This window comes from Cariama cristata, unplaced genomic scaffold, assembly GCF_000690535.1.
Source record: "Cariama cristata isolate BGI_N322 unplaced genomic scaffold, ASM69053v1 scaffold10260, whole genome shotgun sequence".
NCBI lineage: Eukaryota > Metazoa > Chordata > Aves > Cariamiformes > Cariamidae > Cariama > Cariama cristata.
Genome location: NW_009592961.1, coordinates 17294 through 44702, shown reverse-complemented (window position 1 = coordinate 44702; position 27409 = coordinate 17294). Strand labels below are relative to the sequence as shown.

General features: G+C 42.1%; 1 protein-coding gene across 1 annotated transcript in view; it reads left to right on the top strand.

Moving 5' to 3' along the window:
- RFWD2 (ring finger and WD repeat domain 2, E3 ubiquitin protein ligase) overlaps nucleotides 1-27409 on the top strand; it is an 89026-nt gene that overhangs the window by 59580 nt on the left and 2037 nt on the right. Inside the window, exons 14-15 of the mRNA XM_009704556.1 lie at nucleotides 5122-5238; nucleotides 23939-24056. Of these exons, the coding sequence (XP_009702858.1) occupies nucleotides 5122-5238; nucleotides 23939-24056 (235 nt within the window). The remainder of the gene's footprint in view (nucleotides 1-5121; nucleotides 5239-23938; nucleotides 24057-27409) is intronic.

The window sequence follows — 27409 nt, the reverse complement described above, 5'->3', positions numbered from 1 at the left end:
GGGTTAAATGTGAGGAAAAGGTAACACATACGGCAAGTGTCTTAACTCAGACCTGCACAACTTCAATTTTTGTTCTTTTGCTTATGTTTGTGGGTGTTTGAGTTCTGGCCTACTTTGGGTACACAGTAATACATGTTTGGCCAGGTACAGCGTCTGGTGGGAAAGCCAAGATCTATGTACTCTTCCTGTCCTCTTTTATTTCGCTGCTTGTGGGAGGCCACACTGGGCTTTCTAACAAGAAATCCCAATGCTGAGAGATATTTGTGTGACCAGAGCAATTGGAGCTAGTCTCACTACACTTCCCCAGAAACCACAAGCGTAACATTTTCCTGTCAAGTGATCAGGACAAGCCAGCAAAAAAGTGACAGCTTTGCCAGTTCTTCCTGCTTGCCTGTGTATCTGCCTGTCTCTCCTTGGTCTTTTCAAGTTGGAAGCTAGTTTTTAAAGCACTTAGTATGCTTGGTAGGCATGTATGGGCTTTTAAATGAAAAATCCTGTGCTTCAGAGCTGTCTCTGCCAGGGCTCAGGCACAGCAGAGGGGGTGCTAATGAACAGAGTGCTATTATGGATAAAATGAGTCTGATATAATTGGAAGGAGCATCCTTGGGCCTTGAGTCCTGCATTGTCCTCATTGTTAGATGAAGATAATCCAGGATGCTTATTTGTGGAAGATCTTTCTACTTTAATAGCAGATAATGAGAGCATAAAAGCATTATTGTATTTGAAGTAACTACTGTGTGTATGAAAACCTCACTTTTATCCACAGTTGTCATGCCCTTCCCTTTTAAGGGGGCAAAGGTAGTTATGTATGTCTATAGGGACCCAAGGGTGTACGCCAGCTAGACAGCAGTGAGCAAAATTAAAGTGTTTACTTGTGCTACAAGCAGCTTGGGGAAACGGCACAGTCTTAATTTCAATTCTTTTATGCACGTAATGGCAGGAGCTATGATTCTCATGTAAGTAGGAGAGGGTGGATTTCTGCTATTGGAGGAGAAACGATTATTTAATTTTGTGGAGGCAAAATGATGCCATCAAAGTGCCAGGAGCGGACTGGAGCTAATGCACTTAGCTAATGACTTACAGCTGTTCTGGATTGGGACTGTAGTTTAATGGCCATGGTAAAGTTAGCAGATGAGATAGTAAAATATTTTGTCATGCCATGTGGCTGGAATTTGTCTCCATTCGGGTAAGGACATGTTTTGGAGTGATCAAGTGTGTGTTCTCTGCTCTGAGGTTGTTTTTGAAGCTCTCTGAAGCTCAAGGAGATACAAGCAGTACTGACAAATTCAACGGAAGAAAGACTCCTGGGTTTATGTCCTTTCTGTAAGCAGTAGTCCCTTCCCTATTCCTAGCTCAAAATGGAGAGGTGGAGCAGAACAGGAGCACCTGAGAGCTCTGAGCCGTAGAAAGAGGTTACTTTTCACTGTTTCATGGCAAGAAGGAATGCAAGCATCTGTTTCATTAATCTAAGGAAAGTAATTTCCGTGCTGCCCTGGTAAGTGAGACCATTGGTACCAGTCCTACAGCTGTTTTTTTTAGTAGTGCCCCTGAATTCAGAGGGGCCACACAGGTTTGCAGTTAGCTTTATAAAAAAGAAGCATGGCCTTCTAGAGAGGGAGCTAGTGTGAGAACTGCAGATCAGAGTTTGCTCCTCAGCTTTATTGAGGTCTTCCAGAGGATTGTTTGGGGCTTCATTTTCAGTGATACTTCACTCCTTCAGCTTCTGCTGACTTTAACTGGAGATATAGGCGTTTATTGCTTTTAAAATACCGGGTTGAACTTTCAGTTTGCTCATTTTCCTGGCTAAAAAGTTCGATAATTTCCCGGAGATTTGTGGAGTTGTTGAATTCAATTGGGAATACCTTGAAAGGTCAAGATGATGTTGGTAGTTAAAATACCAAACAAAATAGCTGTCTGGCTGTGTCTGTGCAAGGAGTAGTACCCTGCAGTCATTGCCTGCCAACAGTCATCGGTTTTCATCACCCTCGTGACCCCACAGAAGGCCGCAGGTCAAAAATTTTGCGTAGCAGGACAACTCAGCAGCTTCTTCCTTTCCTAGGGATTCCTCTCATCTGTGCAAATGAGTTTTCTGGTAGCAATATCCTATTCCTGGTTTACAGGCTTTTTTTCAGAGTAACAGCAGGCTCTCCGTCACATGAGCAGATAAGAATTGCAAGAATGACAGGCTGGATGAAATATCCTTACTATCAGTGTACCAACTGTGTATGTACATCAACACCTTCAGCTATTGCAGTACAGGCTTCTGCTTCTTTTAGTCGGTGTTTAGACACGGAACTGATGTATAGAAAGTTAATTTATAAACTTACACATTTGGTGTAAAGCTACGACCAAATAAAAAATATCTTGAAAAGACCTAAACATTTTAAACTGAAAAAGCTGTTCTGGAGACATCTTCTTACTACTTTGAGGGGTAGACATTTGGCCACATAGAGGTAAGTGTCTCAGCAGCCACAAAATGAGGAAACATATGCTTTGAGAACATGTGTTTTAGAAATAGTCAATCTCAGATGGTTGCTTGTCTCATCAACACAATTCTAGGTGTTATCAAGACATCTGTACGTTGTATAATTACTGCCTCGACCTCAGCAAAATTGCTGAAAGCTACAGCAAATAAACTCTACCCTTATGAATTATGCTTTATTAACCTGTCAGTTATTTTTAAAAAATAATGGGCAGTTCCAGGTAAAACTTGACATGTTTCATTACGTGTAGTTATATGTCACGTATATCCTTTTTTATGGCACTGACTAAAATATAATTGGAGCCCAACGTATCCCACAGCAGTTAGATCACAGAAATTGCAGACTCTAATCTGTGTCTGTCAGTTGTAACGAAGATTATCATGGCTTTGAACATGCAGGTTGACTCTTCACCGGATTTAAATGGCTCAGCTTACGACCTGAAAACTTGAATGAAAAAAGGGACCAAGTTGAAACTGAGCCCTCAGTTATCTTTTGCCACAGAACTGAGACCAGATGGCCATTCGTTTGTTAGAGGTGATGTCAAGGAGAGACTTGGCTGTTTTGGCTGAAACTTGAAATATTTATACCTGGTTGGAAGGTTTCAAGACAAGCCTGTGTGGTTTTAGTACTAGATTTGGGCAGAACATCGCTCTGAACTGTGAGATCATGTAACCTCTCTACACACCTCAAGTTGAAGCAATGTTGTCTGCCAACCGTGGTATTATTTGCTCCCTATACTATCTCATCCATAAACTTGATGTCCTCTACTGCCACTGCAACTTAGGCTGTACACCTCCTGGTGTCTGTTCATTAAAGCAAGATGCTAATGTTTTATTAAATGTTTTGCAAAATTGTCTTTTCTGGCTGTTCCCCTCCCTGCCCCCAAGCGCAGAACACGATGGAGGAGGTCTATCATCTGGACTCACTTGGGAGAATAGAGCATCTTAAGCCATGCTTGCAAAGCTGTTGCTTTCATTTAGAAGTGTAGCTATATGTTTAGGTTGAATAGTATAGCTCTGGGAAATGAGAATGGATTTATTTCTGAAAACCGACAGGGTGGGTGCTGTTTTCATTGAATTTTACGTAATGTTTATATGCAAATACAGTATGCATCAGTTTTTGTATTTCTGGTGTATGTGTGTGCTGCTTTGTAATGGTTCCAGGCAGCTGTCAAATACCCACACAGTGCTGTATTTAAAATGATTCCTCGGCGTGCTCTGAGCAGTCATGTATTTCCTTCATCCTTGAAGCAGTTCTCCTAGGTACGGTCAGAAACAGCGCAATCTTGTTGCTTTTCATTGCTTGCAATACTACTAAAAAGTAGATGCACTAGAAAGAACCTGCCAGTGTTTCTCCTTTTCCTTGACCATCTAAAACATCCTTGGGTAATCCATGTGGAAGCCTTGCTTCTCCTTCAAAGCTCCTGGGAAAGACTGACCAAGAGGTGATACAGAGGACCTCTCAGAGGGTGGGAAGACACACCATGAGACTGCTTACCTCATGTATTGACCACAGGGGGTAACAAGATTCCTGTTCTTTTGCTGTTTTTGCTCACCTCACCTCCAAAGTGAGCTTTCTGTGAAAAGACAGCAGAGGACCTGTTGGCAACAGGTCTGAAGAAGCCTGGGAAGCTCATGGGGAGCTGTTTAGGGGATTAAGCCTTCATGTAGCTCCTGCGTCTTCAAACATTGGCTTCAGCTCGCTGTGCCTCATGCCTCAGCATGCCGATCGTGGTACTCGAGTACAGCACAATCCACTCATCAAGAAAAGGTGGAAGGGAGAACATTTAAGTCTTGATGCCAATGTACTACCCTTTCATCTCCACTGAGGGCGAAGTGTTTCATCTCTAGCTTTTAATAGTAAGATTGGTTATGTGGGGAGCACTTGGGACCCTTCATCCTAAGGTGAAATGGTAGTTGAAGTGTTTGTGGAGGGTGGAGAAGGCTGTACTTTGAAAAGCTGCTGGTGTTTTCTGTTGGTTGTCCTGTGAAGCACTACAGTGAGCACTTGGGGAAAGAGCTCCTTCTGTACCACGTAGTTTAATCAGCGTTCACATGGTAGTCTTGTAGAGCAGTAGAGTTCTTGTACCAGAGGAATATATCATCGTAGGAAGCCAGCATACTGATTTCTTTCCTGTCTTTACCAGTTTATCTAAAATAAAACAAGTTGTTCTCACTCACTGTGCTCAAGTATACAATTAGGTGGATTTATTCTGTGCAAAGCAATTCTGTCATGGAGCATGGAGTTCTTGCATCCCAGTGAAGGGACAAGGAACAAAAAAGAATGTAAGTGTTCCTGATGTTGCTTATATGAATCTGCACTCCAGTAGCCTTAAATGCTGAGATGATAACATGTGGTTAGTCACCTGCTCTCATGTTCTCAGCCATGGGGGATGGGACTTTCAGCATCCCCTGTGCGTATGGAGGTGGGCAGAATATTTACGCCATGCATTTGAGAATACTCTTGAACTTAGAAACCACCAGTGACAACTGACCCTTTATAATCACTAACAGTTTGGCAACTGAGGCTTTCCAGAATCTTATTTATGAAATAACTAGATTTTATGCCTTTCAGATGAGATTGATTTGTTGTTGTTGCTGTTTTTTGTGTGCTCATTTCTCTTTTTCTGTTCCTCTAGTGAAGCTGTGGTCTACCAACTTGGACAACTCAGTAGCAAGTATCGAGGCCAAGGCTAATGTGTGTTGTGTCAAGTTCAGCCCTTCTTCTAGGTATCACCTAGCTTTTGGCTGTGCAGGTAGGTAAAAGGGTTTTGGGCAAAGAGATACTGTTTCGTCCTTGGTTTCTTATTCCCTCCAAAGATGTGAGGTTGGCTTCTGTGCCCAAGACTGAGGTGTCTTTGCAGTTAGAATGCCTCCGAGTAAGACTTTTCAAGTGTGCAGTCACCCGGAAGACGTGATACCTGAGTGTCAGCTTCATCCTGCAGCCTGACACTTTAATTTCATGTGCCTTTATCGGAGATAAGCTCATGAAAGCAAGTTGCCTAGTGTGTTTATTGAGATTGCTAAGGCAACCAGTCAGAGCTCAGCTTTGAGAGTCTCATAGCAAAGTTAATGTGTTAACATGGTGATAGTTGTTCTTTCTGATTTATAGCGTTGCTCTATAAATACTACAAAGTCATACTGGGAATTTTAACTGGTTTTACCTGAGGTGTGCTGTATAACAGTTGCTGTGTGTGTTTCCCATAGCTGTTACTACAATCCCTGTGGTGGGCTCGTGTCTTCCTAGGTTGAGCAAAGATCGCTGTTAATGTTTTTGGTTGGTTTTTTTGAAGTAGTCAGTGGGGAAGGCACGATGAGCCTTTTATTCACTTAGATTAAATAGTTCTTGGTGATAATACAAAGATTTGAGAGCAGAGCGGGTATTGCTTTGGGAGGAAACTGTATCGTGCTATGCGTGCAGCAACTGAAACTCGGAGGTACCTATAAATGTTTAACCAACTCTGCATTTTCTTTTTCCTTGGGGAGTTTTAATGGACTTGTAACTAGATGTTCTGATGACATTTGCTATCTATGGACTTCAGGAAATATGTTGATCATTCTTGCAACCATTTCGTTTAGGTGTTCCCATTTCCAGGCTTGTTCTGCTTCGATTGTGACTCTTAGGAGGAAAAAATATATTTGCATTTTGATACACTGCAAAAAATGGATTCAAGTTGGAGTGTAAAATATTGACTTGCTTGACAGGCATCTCGCCGAAGTTTAGTGAATTACATGCAAGAATAGAATTGAATTACAATACCTACTGGCAGCATTTGAATGAAAGGGGCTATCTGTGAAAGGCTCTAGGGCAAGATGAGAGCACCAGCTCCAAATGGATCAGCGGCTGATTAAAATAGATATGTAAAAGCACCACAAAACAGAATTCTTCCTGATAAATCAGTAACTGGGATTCCTTTTCACCTGAGAGGCAGAGGAGGAATAAGGCACAGATAAATCTATGAAGGCTTTCAGAGCCATAGGGCACATGGGATGGAAGCAGATAGGAGTGCCTCTATCCCCACACTCACGTCTAACAGACCACAATGGGCTCATCTTCAACAAGTGTGTTTGGGAAAGAAGTATGAGCAAGCATTAGGAGTTATATAGAGATTTTAAATGACTACATACACCTTTTTATGATTTGGAGAATGCTGAGGGGTAAAATGGTATTTATACTGGGGAAGAAGGCATAGGAGGGAGAGAAGATAAAATTTTAAAAGTGTTTACATCTGCTTGATGCTTGGTAATTGAGTCTCTAAATAAAAATTAAAATGGATATTTAACTATGATTGCTGAAACAATTACATTGAGTAATTGAACTGATGGGAATGACTTCCCACAGAGGAATTCTAATTGATCTTTCAGCCATAAATACATGTGAAAAAATGGCATATGAAATGAAAAGAAATACTGGAGTCTTGAAAGATGTTGTTTCTGAACTCCTAAAAAAACCAATCAGAGCAATGAAATGAGTTAGTGTCTGCTTTCATAGTCCATGTAGTAAAACAGTCCTGTTTAGTGTGTTACAATGGAGACAAAGGTTTTTCTCCCCCATCAGTTTCAGCCAGTCTTATTTAATAATTTCATCTAGTCTATGGAAAAAGCAATCTAACTTCTAAATAGCGTGATTTGTCACATGGGCTATGAAATTAATAAAGGAAGAGTCAAAGCTGGTTTCCTTGAGTGTGTAAAAGACAAACAAAAAAACCAAACCAAACTAAAACAAAAAAAACACCAAAAAACCCGGGAAAAAAACCCCAAAACCCTGAAAAACCCAACAAAAACCCAACCAAACAAAAAAAACCAAAAAAAACCCACAGCAGATTGGGCATGCTGACTTGGCCATTCCTGTTTGCCCCCCAGTAGGAATAAAGACAAGCAATGCAAAACACTAAACACTAATTCAGTGACTGGTGTAGTGGGTGATTTTGGAAAGCTGTCCTAGCTCTGCCTTGGCTTGTTCACATGCAAAGAGGATTTTCAATTTTGAAAATTGTTTCAATTACTTTTTCAGTGATTTAGTCAATGGTAGAAGAGCCAAGACTACTTAGCATTGCATGCCTAACAGTTTTGTACAGTATTTAGGCAGAAGTGCTGCTCCGGTATATACTCTCCTGTTTTATTTGTTGATTTGATGGAACTTAACGCTATATATGTCTATGTTCATGTGTGTATATATATTTATAGTTTAAGACTTGATGAGGTAAGCAATTGATGAAATCGTTGAGGGGAGCGGAAGTACTGGTACTTAGTATTTGAGATATATCGATTTACTTCCTCCTTTTATACCATTATTAAATTATTTAACATAGATGTTTCAGTTCTCTTCCCTTTCTCTGTGTGCAGAATAGCTTGCAAGCTAGCATGACTTTAACGATGCAATTTTGACTACAAGTCTAAATTTTTTCAGTGCTAATATTTTGAAATGATGATGATTTTTTTTCAGTTTTCATTTCCTGTTTTTATTTTCTCTTGAGGGTCTATCTTAACCATCCACGCAGCTGGAACACCTTTTTATAAGATCTTGCTCTTTCACACCTTACTTAAGGAAACATTTTCTTCTGCCCTTGACAAATGCATCGTACCCACTTGCATCCATCTATTCAGAATACCTCTTTCAAGTGGGTTTTCCTAATCGGATGCTTCAACTAAATCAGCATCTCTATGCTGATTCCCCCTTTGCATTCTCCACAGAAATAGGATGGCTATCTTAAGATCTTTTCTACCCCATCTCCAGTTTACGTGTCCCTTCTCATTTGTTAGTAATATCTTGACTGTTGGCTCCCCTCTGCCTGTGATGCTATATTGTGCACAGGTGAAATATTCGGAGAGGTACCTTTGTGCTGTCTCTCACTTTCTCCAATTTTAGAAGAACTCCCTTTTACAGAAAAATGGGAAGGAAGATACTTAAAAGTCCTGTAGAGGTCTACCAACATGTGACATGAATTATGTGAGCTGATGCATCAGCCTATTGAAATGGTCTCATTGCCCTTTTGTTCCCTGTGGGGCTCTCTCTGCTGAGGACCTCCGGTCCTCAAACCAGGGGCTTTTTGGGGTGTGGGGGGGTCACTTCTGCATGCTTAGTGCTGCATGTGATGGCAGCCTGACCCTCCTCTGGGTCCCTCAGCCGTACTGCCGTGTAGGTAGCCACAGCCACGTACCCACAGCTTCAGGGCTCTGTAGGAACTCCTGAATCGGAGATCTTGTTTTTCTTTTTAAAAAAAAAAAAAGGCATTTCCACCCGCACCTAGTTTACATGCTGTATTGTCAAATAAAAGGAGTGAAGCGAAAGACCGTGGTGATGGATTTTTGAAGGAAGGTCAAGCTGCGAACCCTGTGGTGCAGTGAGCAAAACAGAGGTTATTGCTCCAGCAGTTTGGCTGGGTTTTTCTCCATGATGAGACAATGTTGACTCTTCTAGACTGCTCGCTGCTGTTTGTATCGTATTGCTGCTCCTTTATGGAGAACATCCCTTTCCCCCTTGTTCCAGGTTCCTCTGCAGGTCCCTGCCCATCATTGGCAGCAGCAGGAGAACACAAAGCGACTGCCTTGAGTGATGCCTCCTGAAAAGGACGTGATGTGGGTTGGAATTAGGATTTGTGTTGATTTCTTGGTTAATCTCTCTATGCTTCAGTATATTTGTTGGTAAACATGAGTAGTGATAACGGAAGGAGTTACTGTGATGCTTTGATTTAGATGAGGCCGTGGTCAAAAGTGTTGTTAGACTGTGTATCTCCGTATGGAGCACTGTCCTTTAATAGAGAGTACTAGGCTGGCTTCAGATGCCATGGAAAACCATGCTTTAGTTGCCACTATAGAAGCAAATCCCAGGATTACCATCTAATATGGATGAGATAGATATATATATATGTTTCTTTTCTAGGCTCTTCACTCTGAAAGCTTTTAGATGACCAAAAGATCATTTTGGTAGCTTAAAAGCGAACAAATGAGCAATAAACTAGAAATAGAGCCTGTATAAGAGAGGAATGGGTATTTGGTTTGGGAAATAATTCTCTTAAAAAGCAGACAGGTGCTTCAGGTGAGAGGGAAGCTAGCATGTCTGGCTGCAGCCTGATAAAATCTGTGCAGTGGAGAGGGCACATAAAGAAGAAAAGATCCCTTTTGTCTGTTACTTTAATAAAATATTCCATTTGCATGCTTACTGAGTTGAAACATTGGGCAGTATAAACGGTAATCACTGCCGAATACAAAATCAGGTAATTTTGTGGTCTTTTCCTCTTTTTAAAAATAGATAGGGTTTTATCCTGAAATTAGCTATATAAATCACCACTGAAGTTGTTATTGTTTTGCCTTGGCAGTAGCACTGATGCCCTCAACCCATATATTTTCTAGCAGTACTGTTTTCCTGCTTGGAAAAAAAAAAAGGGCTGAAAATGTGTGCAGTTTGCAGCTTGAATGTCCAAGTTGTGCAGTCTGGGTGAGATCAGACTGCTAACTCTAGTAAGCTAAGCATAGCTATTGATAGTAGCGATGCTTTATTCCCAGCATGCTGTAATACTGTCAGCAGCTACCACTGACCTTTTATTTCCCATATATTATGCAGAGATCATGTCATCAAAACTTCACATTCTTGAGTTCTTACATTAGATGCATCATCTTCTCGCATGCTATATTTTTTCCCTGTAGGACCCACAAATCTAGCAGGTTGGATTGAGGGATGAGAGGGGTTCCTCAGGGCTGCAGAGATGCAGGACAGAGACTACCTACTCTCCAGGAGCTTCACAAAATAAGTGGAAGGAGCAGACGAGGACAGATGGATAAAGGAGAGCAACAGAACAGCTGCAACAGTCAGAGCTTAAGGTTTTGCTGGGTTAGTTTTAACTAACAGTGTGGGTTAGTTTTAACTGACAGTGTGGGTTTGGATGAAGTAACCAGGGCAGGGAAAACATTAGGGCAGTGCTGGTTTATGTTGGTTTTACTACTTACAGCCTCAGAGTTTGGGACTACTTGCATTGAGCATACCGTACTCCCTCCTAAACATTCCCAATTTTACTTTTCCATCTCTTCCTTCAGACTGGCATTTGTATGGCCTAAACTGAATTGCCTTTTTTTTTCTGGATCGGCTCATGCTCTGATCATAAAGCACCAGTGACAGCCCCAGACAGGCTTTTGGCAGCCTGAATTGAGATCAGCACTAGCTAACAAGGGGCAAATTCTCGGTGAACATGAGATCTCGCAGTGCTGAGATTTCTCCCCTTTCTTTCCCACTCTGTCTCTCTTGCTTATTCCCTTCCCCACTTGTACAGTGACACTGAGCAAGAACATATCCCAAGAACGTGCTTTCCCTTCAAAGGCGGTTTTGCTCTTCCCCAGCAGGTTTTCCATGCTATTTAAAGATCTTTCCTGTGCACCATCTTCAGCATTACAGAATGGCATTGTATTCTGGCTTTAAATGCTGCTGCCTTTCTTTCGTTGTTGAACGGCCACAGAACTAACGATACCAATCCACAGCATCTAGCATGCCGAAGGACTCCTGTTGCTATGTCAACAGCTTTGTTTTTCATTTGCAACTATGTACCCACCCCTTAAGATCTCTGCATCGTCCTGGTGCACTTACGGCTCAAGGTCACATGTGCCACCTTTATCAGCATCGTTCAGTTTTGCCAATATACCTGGTGTCCAAGCAGGACCACTTTGGAGACCATCCTTGTCCAGTGAAATATTGATATTTTTTTATCTGCTGCAGTAACTGGAGCAGTGATTTCTCTTTTTCCAAACATCTCTCTGTAGAGTTAGCCTTTCATGCTGCCTCACATTTGGGTGACTTGCCTGGCTTGTCACTCAGCTGAGAAGAATGATGTGCTATTAATGACCAAGAAGGCAGTGTGCCTTTTTGGAAGAGAATTAATGTTTTCCAGCTGAAAGCAAGGTCTTACCTTAATAGATTCTCATGGGTAACTACTCTGCACTATTGAAAGCCTGCGGTGACTCAGAAAGAATCTATTTGTGTGAATATATGACATGTTTAGGGTGGAGTTAGGCAGCTTCTCTGGGCTTAAGCTACAAGATTACCTTTAGCGTATGAATTGAGCGCAGTGTTCAAAGGCGTAGACAAAGGTTAGGCATTTCTTTCAAGCCTGTGGAAAAACTTCACAGGAGTGCTCAAAACTCAGCCTTTATGAAATCAGTATGGCATGCAGCAGTCCAGGACTTGCCCATTACTTGGATTGGACTTTACCTCCAGGGTGGCTTTTCTTTTTTTGGATATTCAATAGTCTTTCTCTAGTTCATGTTCTCTGAGGCTATTGGCAGGGGAAGTAGAGGACAAGGTCTGTGTTTTGGAAATGCACACTTGTCACCTAATTTAAACTCATTCCAGAATTCATTGCAAAGATTTCATTTATTGTGATGTTCGAAAGCACATACAGTGCTTCAATCAACTGAGGGTTGTTTGGAGGAATCTGTATTTTCAGCCAGTGTGGTTGTGATCATATTTCTGTCCCAACAGTACTTGTTGTGGGGGAAGCACTGAGCTTAGTGGGATTGTTTAGGTTAGAACACCATCTTGAAGGTTTGACTTAAATGTTATCCTTCTTCATGGATTCCGGGTTGTAAATGAAAGCGAAATATCGAACCATACCTGCTGCTGTCCTGGTGAAGACAATCTTTCTGGCGCTGGTAGATAGATCACATTCTGCTTCTGCTCAGAACTGACAATCAGGAGAACTGCAGCTATGCTCTGTTATTTAAACCTGTGATTTTTGCAGTTGAGCTGACTTGCCTTTATCTGCACATCAGAGATGCTACCGGATCAGCCAGGCACTGCACAGTGTCTTCCTGCCTTGCTCCAGCTGCTTCCTAGGAAATCCTGAAGGGACATGAAACCACTCATAGGTGTGCGGGACATGTTGCATGTGCAAATTGCAATGAGCTTCAGCCTTTAAAAGCTTATGTAATTTTTTTACTTGCGCAGAAAAAGTAGTCTCTGACTTGTGTTGGGTAAAGTGTTTGCAATGAATAGTGAGTAACGATATAGAGACCTATTGGGAGTTTCCTAGCTTTATCCCAGAGGTCGTCACACTTCAGTAACAAGTGAATGAATAAAATGAACTTGAAAAGCTCCATTTGATTCTCTGGAGAAAAGGATAAATCTATCATTAGCAGAAATGAGTGTGCTAATTGTTTGCTTAAATATTCTTTTCCTGAACGCTTTGTCTTACGACTGGCATGGAAGTCATTTAGTCAATGTTACAAAATTCAAATTTAATTCGAAATGAGCCTTGAAATTCAGGAACAGAAAGGCAACTCGGAAGATTCATCTTTTCCTCAGAATGCCAAATTGCTCTTGCTACTAGCTGTTGCTATATCCCTTAGAGTTCAATCCTTTCCAACCTCAGAGGTTTCCAAAGCTGCGGTTTTTCTCGTAGCTCATTTAAAGGAATTGCTCATTGGAATGACATCCTCTGTAATGGCTTCCTGTGTTATCTCCTGCTCAGACTGCTGCATAGATTAACTGTTCCAGCCTTTTATTTGAGTACTGTGCACGTTCAGACTTTTGTAACGTACACTACCCTTTCCATACAAAGTGATAAAGATTGTCATATGGCATAGGAAAACCTATAACCTGCAAATCCAGTGTGAGCTCTCATCTCGAAGGCATCTTTTTATAGTATCTGAGCATCTAAGCATTGCATGAGTTTGAGAGAAGAGTTTTTGAATGTTTGGGATTAGGTTCCTCTAAAGAGGCCTTGTTAGCTATTTGAATCTCAAGGAGATGACAAAAAGTAAGACTGTACGTGCGTGTACAAATCTAGTCACTCTTGACATGACTTATTTGACTGCCTAGCTAGAGTATACGTTACTACTTTTCCGCATTGGGTACCTGTGTATCATCATGTGCTTTCCTGTGCTTATTTCCTTGCCTGCTTAATCCACCATACCTTTGGGGTTTTGGTTTAAGTATTCTTATCTGAAACTTGAATATTAGTGGCTGTGGCACTATATTTAGTATCCGTCGTCTCTTCCAGTGGAGTCTGCTTTGAGGGCAGTTGAGGTAATGAATTGGATCACTGTCTCCAGAACGTAGTAAAAGAAGACTTACGTCCCCTCAGGCTAGTGAAGCAAAATGCAGTTCTGGACTAAAATCGGGTTTGACTGATAATTTGGCAAACTCGGGTCCTCGACTGCATATTGTAATGCATATGGCAGCAGCCTCTACTTTCCCTAGAGCCAGTTTGACTGCACTGAAGCCTGTTTGGTTCTCTTTGTATGATGTTTGCTGATAAAACAAAAACCTGAAAGCTGCTGCTTCATAAATGCACTCCTAAAATCTTAGGAGGATGTTCATTTTCGTATCTACCTTTCGTAATGTCTTAGACCCTTATCTATATGATCTTGACCTCTCGGAGCATGTGGTCCCCGGGAGTCTGACTGTGCTGCCCTTTCCCACCATCACAGCTCCGTGACATGCACAGCATTGAGTCATTCAAGAACCAGAGCTGACACAGGTTTGTAGTAAGAATGAATACTGTGTGCAATAAGTATCTTGAATCGTGAGATTTGCTCAGCAAATGAGGTAGTACTTCTGGTTTTGATAGATGTATCCAACGCTCATTGTACAAATAAGACTCTTGGTGATCACGTGAGAAATTTCAGATCTTCAGAAATGTAGTCCATTTAGACAACATGGGTTGAAGCACCTTTTACTCTAAAATGACTGTTCTTCACATGTTCTAGGTGTTGTAAAACTTACTTTGGACGTCAGCCTACATGCACTACAGTGTGTAGAGTCATACATGTTACATAGTCAATGAGAAAAGTTGGATTAAGAGTCTGAACAGCACATGTCTTTCAGACCTAAAGAATGAATTATTCCAAAAGCTGCAGGTTGTTACTGCTATTGTCTTCATTGGTTTTGTAACGTTAGTAAATCTTCCTTATGTGTACTGAATATTTTGTTTCTCAGTCTGATAGAAGGCAGTCTTTGAATTGCACAAAAACCATCTATCCTTTATTCCTGTGAGAAATCTCTGTAGCTCTTTAAAACCATAAAGGTCAGAGTTTCAAAGGAATTCTGGAGAAATCTGTTTTGCTTCCTCTTCTCATCAGAGCCCTTTTCTCAACTGATTAAGATCTCTAATGTTTTATGTCTCCTCCTTCTCTCCTTAATACGAGACAAGTTATTTGGGGTGGTTGTTTTATGGGCTACTGTGTCAAAAGCTTTAGACAAGTAAGTAAAAAATGTCCCCAGTGTGCAAAGACCATTATCCATAACCTGGCAAGTGTCATCTGTAACTTCAAGCCATAGGGAATCTGTGGAATACAAAGGTTAAAAACCCAGTTGGCGGTTCCCATCAAGGCTGTTGTTCCCTTCATCTGTTCAGCAGAGGGAGATACAGATCTTCAGTGAAATGCTAGTGTTGATATACTTTTTTTTTTTTAAAAAAAAGTACATTTGGTGTTAGTAAGAGATTAAAATCACTGGCTGAAGCAGGGTATAGTGTTCCCTGCAGAGTTCTGTCAAAATTTTTCAAGTGCTAACCTGAAACCCTCTGCTGTCACATCCCTGGGCCTTTTCTTGATATAGAAGGAAAGGTAGAAGGTGCTCATTGTGCTGTTTGTTTTGCCAGCGATTAAACTGAGGCTACCAGACATGTTTAATCTAACCTCAACTCTCTTTAATTCAGTTTTCATGGAGTGGACCTTTCTCACCTTGCTTCCTTTATCGTCCCGTCTGCTAAACAGAGCCCTGTCAGGCATTTTCCTTCTCAGAGCCGTGCTCTTCCTTTGTTTAAATGAAAACCTGGGCTGGATTTGTGTTGCATTCTCTAAATATGATTTTGGGAGGCAGTTGCCCATCATCTGTATTGCGATGTAGGAAAAGGAGAGTGAGTTCGCATCCCCAAATATCCATGTGCCATGTCCTGCTTGAGAAACTTCCTTTCATCTCCCTGCTAACATCATGGGCTCTGTGGCTTTCTCCACTTAAAAGGTTTTCTTCTTTTTTTTTAAAATGTTGCCACCAGCAAAATAAATCATACAGACCTTGCTTAATCTTGTATAATCTTCAGAGCATGCTGTAAGGGAAGAGCACATGGGGGTAGGCTTTGACTTGCAGGGAAATTATCTATTGAATGCTTTTCCAAAGTTCAGTCCCTCTTTGGGTGGCCATTGAACGTTTGACACCTATGAAGACAGGGTGTGTGGGAGTTCCCTGGGAGTCTGGTAGGATGGTGTATGAGACCACTTCTCTGGACAGAACTCCGATAGCGGACAGGAATGAAGTACCGCATCCCAAATCATCTCGGCTACACATGTGAAATACAAAATAAGGACACTGTTCCAGTTCACTGCTGTGGACCAGAGCATTGCTTCTAGAAGAGATTGCTGAGATTCCCCCAGGGGAACAGAAAATGGTTATTCAGAGAAAAACTGTTCCTTTACTGCAAAGGGAAGTCCAGGTAAAAAGAGGAGCAAGAAGCAAATGCATCAAATGGGTAATTTTGTCTTAGTTACAGTAACAAAGTACTTGCAATTTCTGCTGGAACAGAAAATTGTGAATACAAAGCCATACCCAGCAAACGTTTTAATGTGCCTGTAACAGTGACTGTTAGGATAAAATTTTCTTGTTTTATTGGGGTTTTTTTTGAAGGTAGAGACAGGGGAAAAAAAAAAATCCAGCTTTACCTGCGCTGCAGTGTTCTACAGGGAGATGTTGGGGTGAAATGGATTTATTTCTGCCCTCTCCTCCTCATGTGATTTGTCATGCTCCAAGTGGAAAACAGCACACTGCATTCTTCAGCAAAATGCTCTGAATAGTTTCGTCTGTCAAAGGTTCTTTGCTTCAGGCTGTATCAAATCCATTTTTAATCTCCTTCCTTACAGTAAGGGAAATGGTTTGTAAAGAGGGCACTGATGTCAACTCACTGTTGTCAATATTATCTAATTTCGTCTTCAGAAAATTCTTGTGCTAATTTTTGGTGCAGGGCTTTGAGCGCTTGAATTCAAGTCCGCTTTGTTTCCCGTCCCTAATGCGCTGTCATCTTTTCTCTTTTCCCAGAGCATCTATTTCCTTTATGTAGTGGAAACTATCGCACTGTCTTCTCTCCCTGAAATGGCTTGTGATAGGCCAAAGCCTGCGCTGATCATATCCCATCCCAGTATTGCTCTGTCAAGTGAAATAAATCTCTTTATAGTGTTTTGTTGGTTGGAAGGCTTCCTTACCATTCTGTGTCGGATGCTGAAATGCTACCCTGTATTTCTATTGCTATAATAAAGACCCTTTTTCCTCCATATGCTCCCTTCTGCCCTGGAAGAGACCTAAGATTAAAAATAGTCTTTTTCTATGGTCCTTGCGTGAAGGTTCACCTGTCTTGTTGAGTTAAATTATTCCCCAAGAGGGAGTGTTCAACTGCCCTTTGTTCCCAATCTTCTCTCCAGAGCAAGACCTGCACATGGATGTTTGCACTCCAGCCTGCCTCTCTACTGTAGGAGGGATTAAATCTCTACCCTAAACTTGTTGAACAAAGCCACCTCTGTCACCTGAAAATCTTGAAGTGCTGCTGTTTATTACAGGCTTGGCAACAGTTAAAAGTTCAGCAGTTCTCCACTTGCTTTTTTACTAGTTAAAAAAAAAGTGAATTAAAGGAGAACTGGGGATGTATGGCAGTGCTTCATGTCACTCCCATCACGTGAGAGTGAGTGGACAGAAGTCGAAAGGTCTGAGAAGCCAGAAACTTGTGCAGCGAATCACAGCCTACACATTAATGGTGAGAGATGGGCTAATGCCTTTCCTTTCTTATGTCAATAGCAAATAGCTTAAGCAAATTTGGATTTAAAAAAAAATTCTGCCTAATCCTTTGGCATAAGAGCACTTTTCAAGGCAGCTAAGATAGGGGAAGAGTTTACACAATCTCTGGTTTTGGAAATGCTCAGAGCTTGACTGAGTAGGACCCTTGAACACAATTATTTAACTTGGAAATTGAATCCAACTTTGTAGTTGTCCCTTCCTTGAGTTGGGAAGTCAGACTGGCTGGATTCCAGAGGTCCCTTCCAACCTACGTTATTGTATGACTTCCAGGGCACTTGGACAAAAATGGATTTCTAACAGAAATTGCATTCTACGTAGGGTTAAGTTTCAGTTCGGGTTTCCTCATAATTAAATCCCGAGTTGTCTTTTGACCAGCCTTTGGTATTGCTGCCTTTGTGGGGAGGCTCCATTTCCTGTTGTGGAGGTACGTAGAAGATCCACTGGAGAGGATTCCACTTTCTTTTTTAACAGCTTTTTAGTTAGTCTCTGAGTAAGTATGCAGCTTGTTAGATGGCTTCAAGGTCAAGAGAGTGCTGAGACTTTTGTAGGTCTCCTCTCAAATTAAAGCAAATCTATTTTAAAGCATTTTATCTTCAAGGTTTGGGTTCTGATAGCAGCTGTCTGTCTTTTTGCAGGTTTTTGAGAAAGAGCAGCACTTGTTTACCTGGCGCTTGTTCAGGTTTCTGTAAGGACCGAGGCGTCTAATGTGCCAAGTCATCTTCAGTGTACTGCAATACTGTAGGCTGTAGTACAGTGATTTGAGTTTATTTTTAAATCAGGTTGTTGTTCCTTTTATCTCCTTCCTCTTTCTCCTTACTAATGGAAGAAGAAAAGGTTTTAATGGTGAAAACTGAGGTTGCACGTGAGCCTCCTGATTCTGTTTCCGTTTTTAGTCTAGCCAAAAGGTTTACCTCTGAGGATGCAAGCTTCTTTTTTACAGCAAGAAATCACATGGAGCTTGGCTAAAAAAGAGACTTTTGCTTAACCTTTCTTGATGTTAAAGTTCTGTTCTTCTGCTTGTTTATCTGTGTCTAACAAATTCATTAAGAAGGCTTGTGCTCTCCTTTATGGCACACCACTTAGGGGAATGACAATGTGTACTCTTTCCTTTCACCCGGAGACACTTGAAACACAAGCTTTGATTTGAACCACTGGGCTCTGGCCACTTGAAGGTTTAAGGATATGACTGTATTTTCCTGCTCAACAAGTTGCCTAGATGCAATTCTAGGTAGCTCTGAAGACTTTACTCAGCACACAGCGTGGACAGAATGATCTTGCTTACCCTTGGTATACAGAGGAGAAAGAAGCGAAAGGAAAGATCAGTTTCTGTAGGCAGATGTTTAAATACGAATAAATGGATTTTAGCTGACCTCTTCAATAGGTATTGAGCAATGGAGGCTTCCTTCAGGGTCTCTGAAATAATTTTTTTAACCAATGAAAGTAAAAATGGAATCAAACGCCACAAAAATCATCCCTGTTGTCTTTCATTCTGACAAAAAAAAAGTTTTGTGGGCTTTTTTGGTGCCCTTTTATTTTGTTGCTCTTTTGGTTTCTTTGGGATGACTTAATTGGAGGTGAGCAGAGGTATCTTGCACCAAGTTTGCTCTGACTCAGTTTAAATCTTGTTGAACAATTTAAATACACCCCTCAGACTATAAATATCTCTTATTCTTACTACTGAGGTGCAGAGTTTCACTGGTGAAAACAGGCAGCCTGATCTAAGCTTGAAGTTCATATGGAGGAAAACAAATAGACGAAGCTGAGGAATCATCAGCTGAGGATGTGAGTTACTAGATGCAACAAATCAGATCATCACAATCAAAGAAGCACAAGAGAAACACATTAAAGGTTATGCTCTAGCCTGAGCTTTTGTTTCAGTAAAACGTCTTGTAGCATGAGGCATGCAGGACTGCCAGAGCATTAATATATCAAATTGAATTGACCCCCCAAGTTTGGCATTGAAGATTTCTTTTATTGGGGGGAAAAAAAAAGTCCAAAATGTGTCGTTGATAACAAAGACTTCTAACAGACCACTTAATTAACGTCTGGTTTCCTACCCTGCAACTTTGGTTTTGAATATGTGCGTAGTCTTGGCTGTAACATTCATATGACATGTAGCAGCGAGCACCACTTACATTCTCAAGTCTATAAGCACTGAAAAATCTGAGTCATATAAATTACTTATTTTTCAAATGTGTCAGTCTAAATACTGAACAGTTGAGAAATAAGCATTTCTAAATGATTGAAATGAGAAAAGTGGTCATAGACTCTACGGCAATTCACTTATCCAGAGGAGAGCAACAGAACCTTTGTATGCAGCTCTTGGGGTTTTCTAGTCATTACATCCATTGAATATAAAACTGTTGCATTGCAGGTAAATTTTTGTTTTGCTGTCCTTGGCTTGATATCCCTTTGAGTAAGCAGTTCTTGGTTGAAAAAAGCCAGAGGGGGGTGAGTCTTGTGAGTTAGCTCATGTTCGTGATGAAGGTGGGTGAAGCACATGACCTGGAAGATGAATGGTACTTGGGATTGCTGGGTACCTGGAGAGCTGGATTGCTCTGCTCTTCACTTGGTGTGTGTTGCTACTCTGCCTGTGCTGGTACTTGGTGAAAGATAAGCTGCTGCTGTGTGATGCTCTTTCCTAACCCTTGCCTACTCTTTCTAGAGCTGCTGCCCGTCAGTACACATTAAGAGCTTTGCAATAGGTGATGTTGATCCTAAAGCCTGCTAGTAACAGCTGTTCTGTGAATTTGATTAACAAATCTAAGTGTAAGGAAAATCGCTTTTGGCAAAACCAGACTTCGCTTTTTTTTTCTTTGTTTAAACAACCAAAAATCCAAGAGCAATTCCGTCTTTCTAAACAACTCTGAAATTACGGAAGATGCTGCTGGCTCCATGAGCAATTCCCAGCTCTTGTTTTTTAGAATTTTTTAACCTGATTTCCTGACATCACGTTACCACATCATCAGTTTGTTTGCTGCATCCTCACTCCTGCATCCAAACTGAGTTCAAGGACTGAGATTGAGAAGATGCTGGTCACTTCACCTTATACATCACAAAATCATTCTTCCCTTTCACCCTGTTCCTGCCAGCTGCAGTCTTGTGAGTTTATGAGCTGCTGAGCAACGAGGGATGGCATGCTTTGCTGATGTGCGTTGTATTTACTGAAGAGGTGGGGAGATCTTTTGGAAGTTTGGAAAAGTCTGAGTTCTTGATTAGTTGTCACTAGACTGCCCAAAGGTAAAAGTGGCAGCGTCTTAAGGGAAGTAAGCAGTTCTTGAGCGTTCTGGAAAAGCACTATTTAAAAACTCAGGCTGGTGATTGGAGACCTCTCAGCAGCAGTGGCAGAACTTAGCTGCCCTTTTTGCCTTCTGAGATCACTTTTTTAAAAAAAAAAAAAAAGAAAAAAAATATAAAAAATGCAGCCTGCCAGCAACACTTGAATTCAGAAGGCACAGTAGCAGAATTCTGTCATGGTCAACTTCTGCAGTGACATTGAACTAGATGAGAATTGCTTCAGAGTGTTTAATTTGTTATGGTATGCATACATGTTCTTTCCCATTATCTCATATATATTTCAATTAAGCCTGAACGCAGAAGAAAAAGTAAAGCAGCGAGCTGTTGCTGCCCAAGGGTTAGGCAGGAGACTTTTAACTGTGGAAGTGTCATTTCCAAGTTGAAATTGTCCTAAGTGAGTTTTCTGGTTGGGGTAGAAACTGTAGACCTGCAAAAAAATTGCTGAATGACTATTGTAATGGTTGTGTTTGAGGAGCAAATCAAGAAGCAAATACCCCTGTGTATCGCTGGTTAGCAGTGGAGTACGCTCCATGGTCTTTCAGGGATGCCAAGGGCAGGAGCCAGTGGTGGGATGCTGGATGATCTTACAGGCTCTTCCAGAGTTGGGGAAGTGTTTTGATTCCCCTCAATGGCTGCTCTCTTTTCCTTGCCTTCAGCTGCCTCTGAGGACTAATTCATTTTCTGAGCTTTCCAGAGCACCCTGCCACCTTGCCTCAGACCTGCTGGTATGCTTGGAATGCTGCCCATCGCGGACAATTTCAGCTCATCAAACTCTACCAGGCAATGCTGCTGCTGGGGTACCTGGGAGTTGTATTTTTCTCATTTAGCTTCATTTTTGGGCTCTCTGCTTCCTCAGCAGATGGCATTTTTATCATGTTTTTGGAAAGTCCATATGGCCTACAAGAGAGAGTATCTCTTTAATTGTAAAACATGACCACCTGTTCTGATTTTAATGAATGCAGTGAGCATTCGTCTTCATATATCTACTTAAAAATAGCTGCTTCAATTGAATTAAAAAAACCCCTCAATTGGGCACCAACACTTCGGCTGCTGAAATAATCAATTAATAATTAAGTGGCTAATTTTAGAACCCACCGGCCTTGCCCATTCCCTCGGACTCATTGTGATCAGAGCAGACAGTGATTGATTGCCCTGCCAACGCCGAGAGGCACATGCGGTGCTGGGGCCAGATGCCGTCAGGCTTCGAGCTGTTTATTGCGATATTTAGAAGGTGAATGCCACTTCGTGTCTCTGCCCTGCAAATGGACTTGTCTTTCCTGCTGCTGCTCTTTCCTCTCCGTATTGCTGCAACTACTCACACACAGCCCTCCACAGGTACCCCTTTCCCTGCCATCCTTTGAAGGATAAAATCTGATGCTCAAAAGGTATCCTAATGATGGGCCAGCTGGAGAGGAGGTTGAAGCTGTAAGCAAAAATAGACTTGAAAGGCTTATCCACTAACTGGCTCCTAATAGAAAGCCCTGCTAGAATCATTCTACTCATTAAGATAACAATTGACAGTTAACTGTTTAGTAGCTCCTGCAGCAAGTCTGCTGGCCAGATAAGAAAATCTGGAGTTTTTGGCTCAAGCTTTCAGAGAGGTTGGAAGGGACTAGGATGCCCAAATCTTGTTAAAGGAGTGTTCAAACTTAATTCAAAGACCCTGTGAAAATTAACCTCTTTATTCAATAAGCCGGTTGCAACATCATCTTGTTCTAAAGCTAATGAAAAATACCCAAATGGTAGGAACATGCTGGAATTTCGGTAGGTAAGTGTTGGCTGTTCGGAGGGTTAAATACTTCAGAGGTGGAAGAAACAGGAGCATTTTAAAGAGTGCTTGGGGGGGTAAAGCACTTCCCAGCCTTTCAGTGCTAGCAGTAATGAGTGCAATAGCTGCTGGGTTTGAACACAACAGGGTCATTCAACAGTTTGGTGTAAGTGGTGGGGAAAAGGTGATGTGGCTGCTTGGAGCGTCTGCTTTTACACGGTGTGGAAGAGGAGAGCCAGAAACTTCTTACTGGAGGAGTCTCTGAACCCGTCATGTTATGTAGAAAGCAAGATGCTGGAAGCAGTTCGAAGGGAAGGTGACTTGCCTGCTTACCTCATTTTACTGAAGGTATTTCAAACACAACCCCCCTGTCTTGCCACGGCCACCAATTACCCCGTTAAACGGGGCAGAAGCTACCCTTGCTGGTCCGATAGCATTGCTGTAGCCTGATTGATGTAAATTCAGTTATCTTTCGAACCACATGGGATTGTGAGACAGCTGGGTGTTGTGTGTATGGCTGAGAGCCCTGCTTTGAAACGCTTTGCAAATACAAAAATAACTGTAGCCGTTGGCATTTAAATTCATTTCTATGTAATCTTTGTGATGAACTTCCATGGTGGGGTGTTATTTCTGTGGGAGGAGGGTCAGAGCAGTTTTCAGCTCACGTCTGGGTATCGCAAGTTGCTTGGTGAGAAAGGTGTCCGGCTTGGTTTCCTTACGTGTGTGTGGCCTTCCCTCCTGACACTTCGAGAATAACGGAAGATAATTAAATGAAGTTCGACATTAGAGGCTGAAAGTCAGGAAGGGAGAAGCTTATTAACCTTGCTGAGCTGGAAAGAGCACTGGGGGTGTTTGGGGCTTGGTCTCGTGGGGTTTTCTATTCTTGTTTTTCTGTTTTCTTGGGAATTGTCATTTGGTTGTGCAGAAAATAAAATGTATTGCTAATTCTGTTGCGGTCCCTTTTATGTGACTGTGGCACTGCGGCACATCTACGAATTAAATCTTAAGAACAACTGGAATTTAGTCTGTTCTCTTGTTGGTGGAAATGCTAATTCTCTCTTGGTAATCAAGTCAAAGGAGAGAAGCAAAACCCGAAAATATAGAGGTTACCCATTTAGAGTAAGCATGAGAAATTTAATCTGTTTTCCATGATCCAATTTAAGTAGCAGACAGACTGAGGTTTTAGCCTCGAGTTCTCCCAACGCTTTTCCGAGAGGGGACAGCTTGAGGAAGGAGAAGGAGGTGCAGGGAATTAGAAATGGCAATTGGGCTGGCAGGGAGCCAAGAAGGCGGTCAGGAAAGACAAGAGTCCTTTTAGCTGCTGGCTTGCACATGGGCCAGATAGGGCTTGCGGGAGGACATGCGTCTGTGCACACACATATGGATACACCTTTTTCCCTCGCTGACTCTTTTAAAGCCTGCTTAGACCCTTCCGGACTGAATTTTGAGGCTGTTTTTAAGAAACCTGCTTAAACACTCCTTTGCTATAGTGCAGACTGCTTATCCTAGATGAGGCTCTGAGAGAGCTGTGGAAGCTGCAGGCAGGACTTTAATTGTGAGCTGACTATTAGAGGTCCTTCCCAGCTGATTAAATTTTGCCCCTTTTCTTTCTCATCTCCAGATCACTGCGTTCACTACTATGATCTTCGCAACACTAAGCAGCCAATCATGGTGTTCAAAGGGCATCGCAAGGCAGTCTCCTACGCAAAATTTGTGAGCGGGGAAGAAATCGTCTCTGCGTAAGTATTGCCTTTTACGTAGGCTAAAAACTTTGTAGCCCTTGCTTTCCGGTGCTCTTCAGGGCTGTCGTGCAAATTCACCTGCGTGGGTGGGTGTGCTCGCTAACTGCTGTGCTTTTGGGAAGCAGATCGTTGCTTTTTTCCAAGACAAAAAGAGAATTTCATTCCTGGTGTCACTTGGCTCTGCCCTGTCTTGTGGAGCCAAAATGTTTAAAAGGAATACGAAGACAACTAGATGCGACTCCTGACCACAAGCTCCAACTTTAGGAAGCTGCAGGTAGACCCTCCTTTTAGAAGATACTGTGTGTGATGAGGATGCTCCTGACCAGAGCTCTCTGCTGTAGAGAAAGCTGCTGGCAGAGCCCTGAGGATAGTAATGTGCAGTAAAACAGAGCTGATGAGTGACAGAAGTGATCAAATGGTACTGCGGTGTCTGAAGAGGAGATTTAACCACAGTCTGAAAGAAGCTCAGGTAGGACTGACTGATCTGTTCCCTGGTAACTTATTTATCTCCCCTGTGAAGGCCCTTTTTAGGATTGTACTTGGGTTAGAAAGTAGACAAGAAGTTGTGTTTTGTGGTCCTAACGGCATGCAGCTTTTCAGCCAGGGTAGGCCATAAGGTCTGCTATGGAGGCCTTGAAGAATAATATTCTACAGCTTCTGTTCAGTTACACGACCAGATGTGTCTGTCCCAAAGCCAGATGTGGCTGCTTCAGTTCTAGGTAGGTTTTCAGTCACGTGAGAGTGAGCGTGTCTGTCAGATCACATAGTGAAAGGTTTGAATGACTGGCTACAAGCCTCTTCAGAAAACCAGAGGTGAACCCCTCTTACATGGTGGCGAAAGTGCAGGCAATCTCGGGGGGGCTGCCGGGGAATATCTGATCTCAAACCGCTCGTGTATAACACCTGAGGGCAGCAGGGATGGATCACAGGGGTAGATCTAGTCCCAGAAAGTACGCCTGCTGCCTTGTACCGAGCCAGTGATTATCCAGCTTGGCTCTGTCCTGTGTCTTCACATGATTTGCTCTACAAACCCGGAGCCGAAGCAGAGCATTTTAAGGTGTATTCAGGCTGCTAGCGAGTTACTCTGAGCTGTGTGATGGAAGATTCCCTGATGGCTTCTGGTACTGTTTGTATTTAATCAGCTCCTCTCTTCTTATTTCCATTAACATTGTAACTCTATAAGGGTGCACATTCATACCTAGAACACACAGAGAAAATTAAATTTAATGCTTTGAACCAAATCGGGGTAAGAAGAAAGCGTTTAATAGAAGTAGGAGGAGGCTGGGAATGTTTTACAACCATGGTCAAGTGGAACATTGTCTATGGGATGTTTCAGGCCAGAATGGCCCTGTCCTACTTGAGCCAGCCATCTGAGAAAACTGATCCCAGAGTCCTGGGAGGAATATCAATAGAGCTGTCAGACTTGGACGGGCAGCAACAGGGTGAGGGAACTAACTGGGAGGGTTCACCTATATTTTTTGTGTGTGAACAGAAAGAAACGTCTGAGAGAGCAGATTATTTTTCAAGTCTGTCTTCTGCAAATTGAGGAGAGGAGACAGCAGTAATGATTCCCAAAAATCAAGCGCTGATTTTTTATTTTAAGAAAAAATTATATGTATATTCTGATTCTCTGGATTTCTGGCTAAAGCTGTTTTATAGATTGCATTGATTTACTTTGCCTTGTAGAATTCAGTTTTGACCTCAAGGGTGTTCAGAACTGCCTGGTATTTAGCACAACACATTGATTACAGTGCTGATTTACAGAGAGACAGATTGAACAGAGCAGCTCATCCATGATATTTTTTTGGAGAGAGTATGAAACCAGAAGAACAGTGTAACACCAGCAGGATCAATGGCCTTTTCCTCTCCTTGCGGTCCAGTGGCAGTTAACTTTCTTCTTTTATGGCGTGCCTGTCCTAAGTGATGCAAACGTGGCCAGAGCTTGATGGGAATTTGTTAACAGTAAAAGCATTCCATTAGTAATAGACTTTAAGTGTTTTTATTTTAATAAAGAGATCTAGAGGTTAAGTGCCTATACATATGAGATCTCCTTGTTGGGTTAGCTAATAGCAGAAGCTGTCACAGGAATCTGACAACTTGTAGACCAGGGATTAGTCTTTTGCTGCTTTACTCTGCCTTCAGAAAAGTTTAGTTTCCAGGCAACTCTGAAGCTTTTAAAAGCAGCCTTTTAAAAATACGGCTGCCCTAACAGCACAGAAAGCACCTCCCTGTACTTGTGGGCCAGAAAAGCAGTGGTGTATACCTTTTTGCCCTTTGTGAGCTCTGCTACTCCTGTGATGGTGAGGACAAGAGAAGGGAAGGGAGACTGAGCAGCAGGAGGTAGGGTAGGGATGGACGTGGAACAAGCATCAAGCAGAGAAGCTGAATACTCTGTTATAGCCTGCACCCTCGACCTCACCCCCCCCCCAAGACGTGGGTTGAGGAATGCCCTCCTGCTTAAGTCACAGTTTTACACGTAAAGTTCATACCTTCGTTCTGATCTGACCTCATACTATGATTACAAATGACTAAGAAATGTTACTGCAGCTCCCTTATCGCTCTTTTGTCATTCCAGCTGTCATTGAGGATGGAGATAAGGTTTTTGGAGTATAGCACAAGGTGCATCTCTCTTATTTTGTGCTATATTTTTAGGTAAATGTGACATTGGTGCAGGGCTAATGTCTTATGTCATTGGTAATATTTGATGGATATTGGGTGGGTTTTTTTCCCCTTCAACTCTTAATACTCAGAAAGCAGCAAGGTTGGGTGATATGACCTGCATGAGGGGAGCATTGCCTGCCTCCCCTCCTTCCCACCTCGGAGGCTGACAGGTTCTGCTCCCAATCTCTTTCAAATTTAAGATCACAACAGCACTACCCTTTTCCTCAAGGATGGTTTCACAGGGCTCCGATCCCACTCCATCACCCATTTGTTCCCATACTGTGGAGCGTATCACCATAAGTCAGTGAGCGCCAGAATATCAGAGCCTGGCAATTGCTAGAGAATAACGCCTGTGAAGTAAGAGAGGCTCATGTCCCCTAAGGTTTTGGGGGAAGAAATTAATCCTGTATCTCCTGGAAACCTGGGATCTTCCTGTTTCAGTTGAGTTCTGCCAGGCAGCGGAGACTACCTCCACCTCCTTTCTTTTGCCAAAGGGCGAATGTTTGCTCACAGTAAATAGAAAAACATTTTGAAGGCAGATATGTTTGCATGTGGGAGAACAATGGAACACCTCAATTTTGATTTAATAGAGTTTGTGTATTTTTATTAGTAATATTTAGCTTTGCTGCCAAGGTGAAAAAAATGGAAGTTTGAGATCTGTATCCATGCAGTCTCAATTACACATGAGA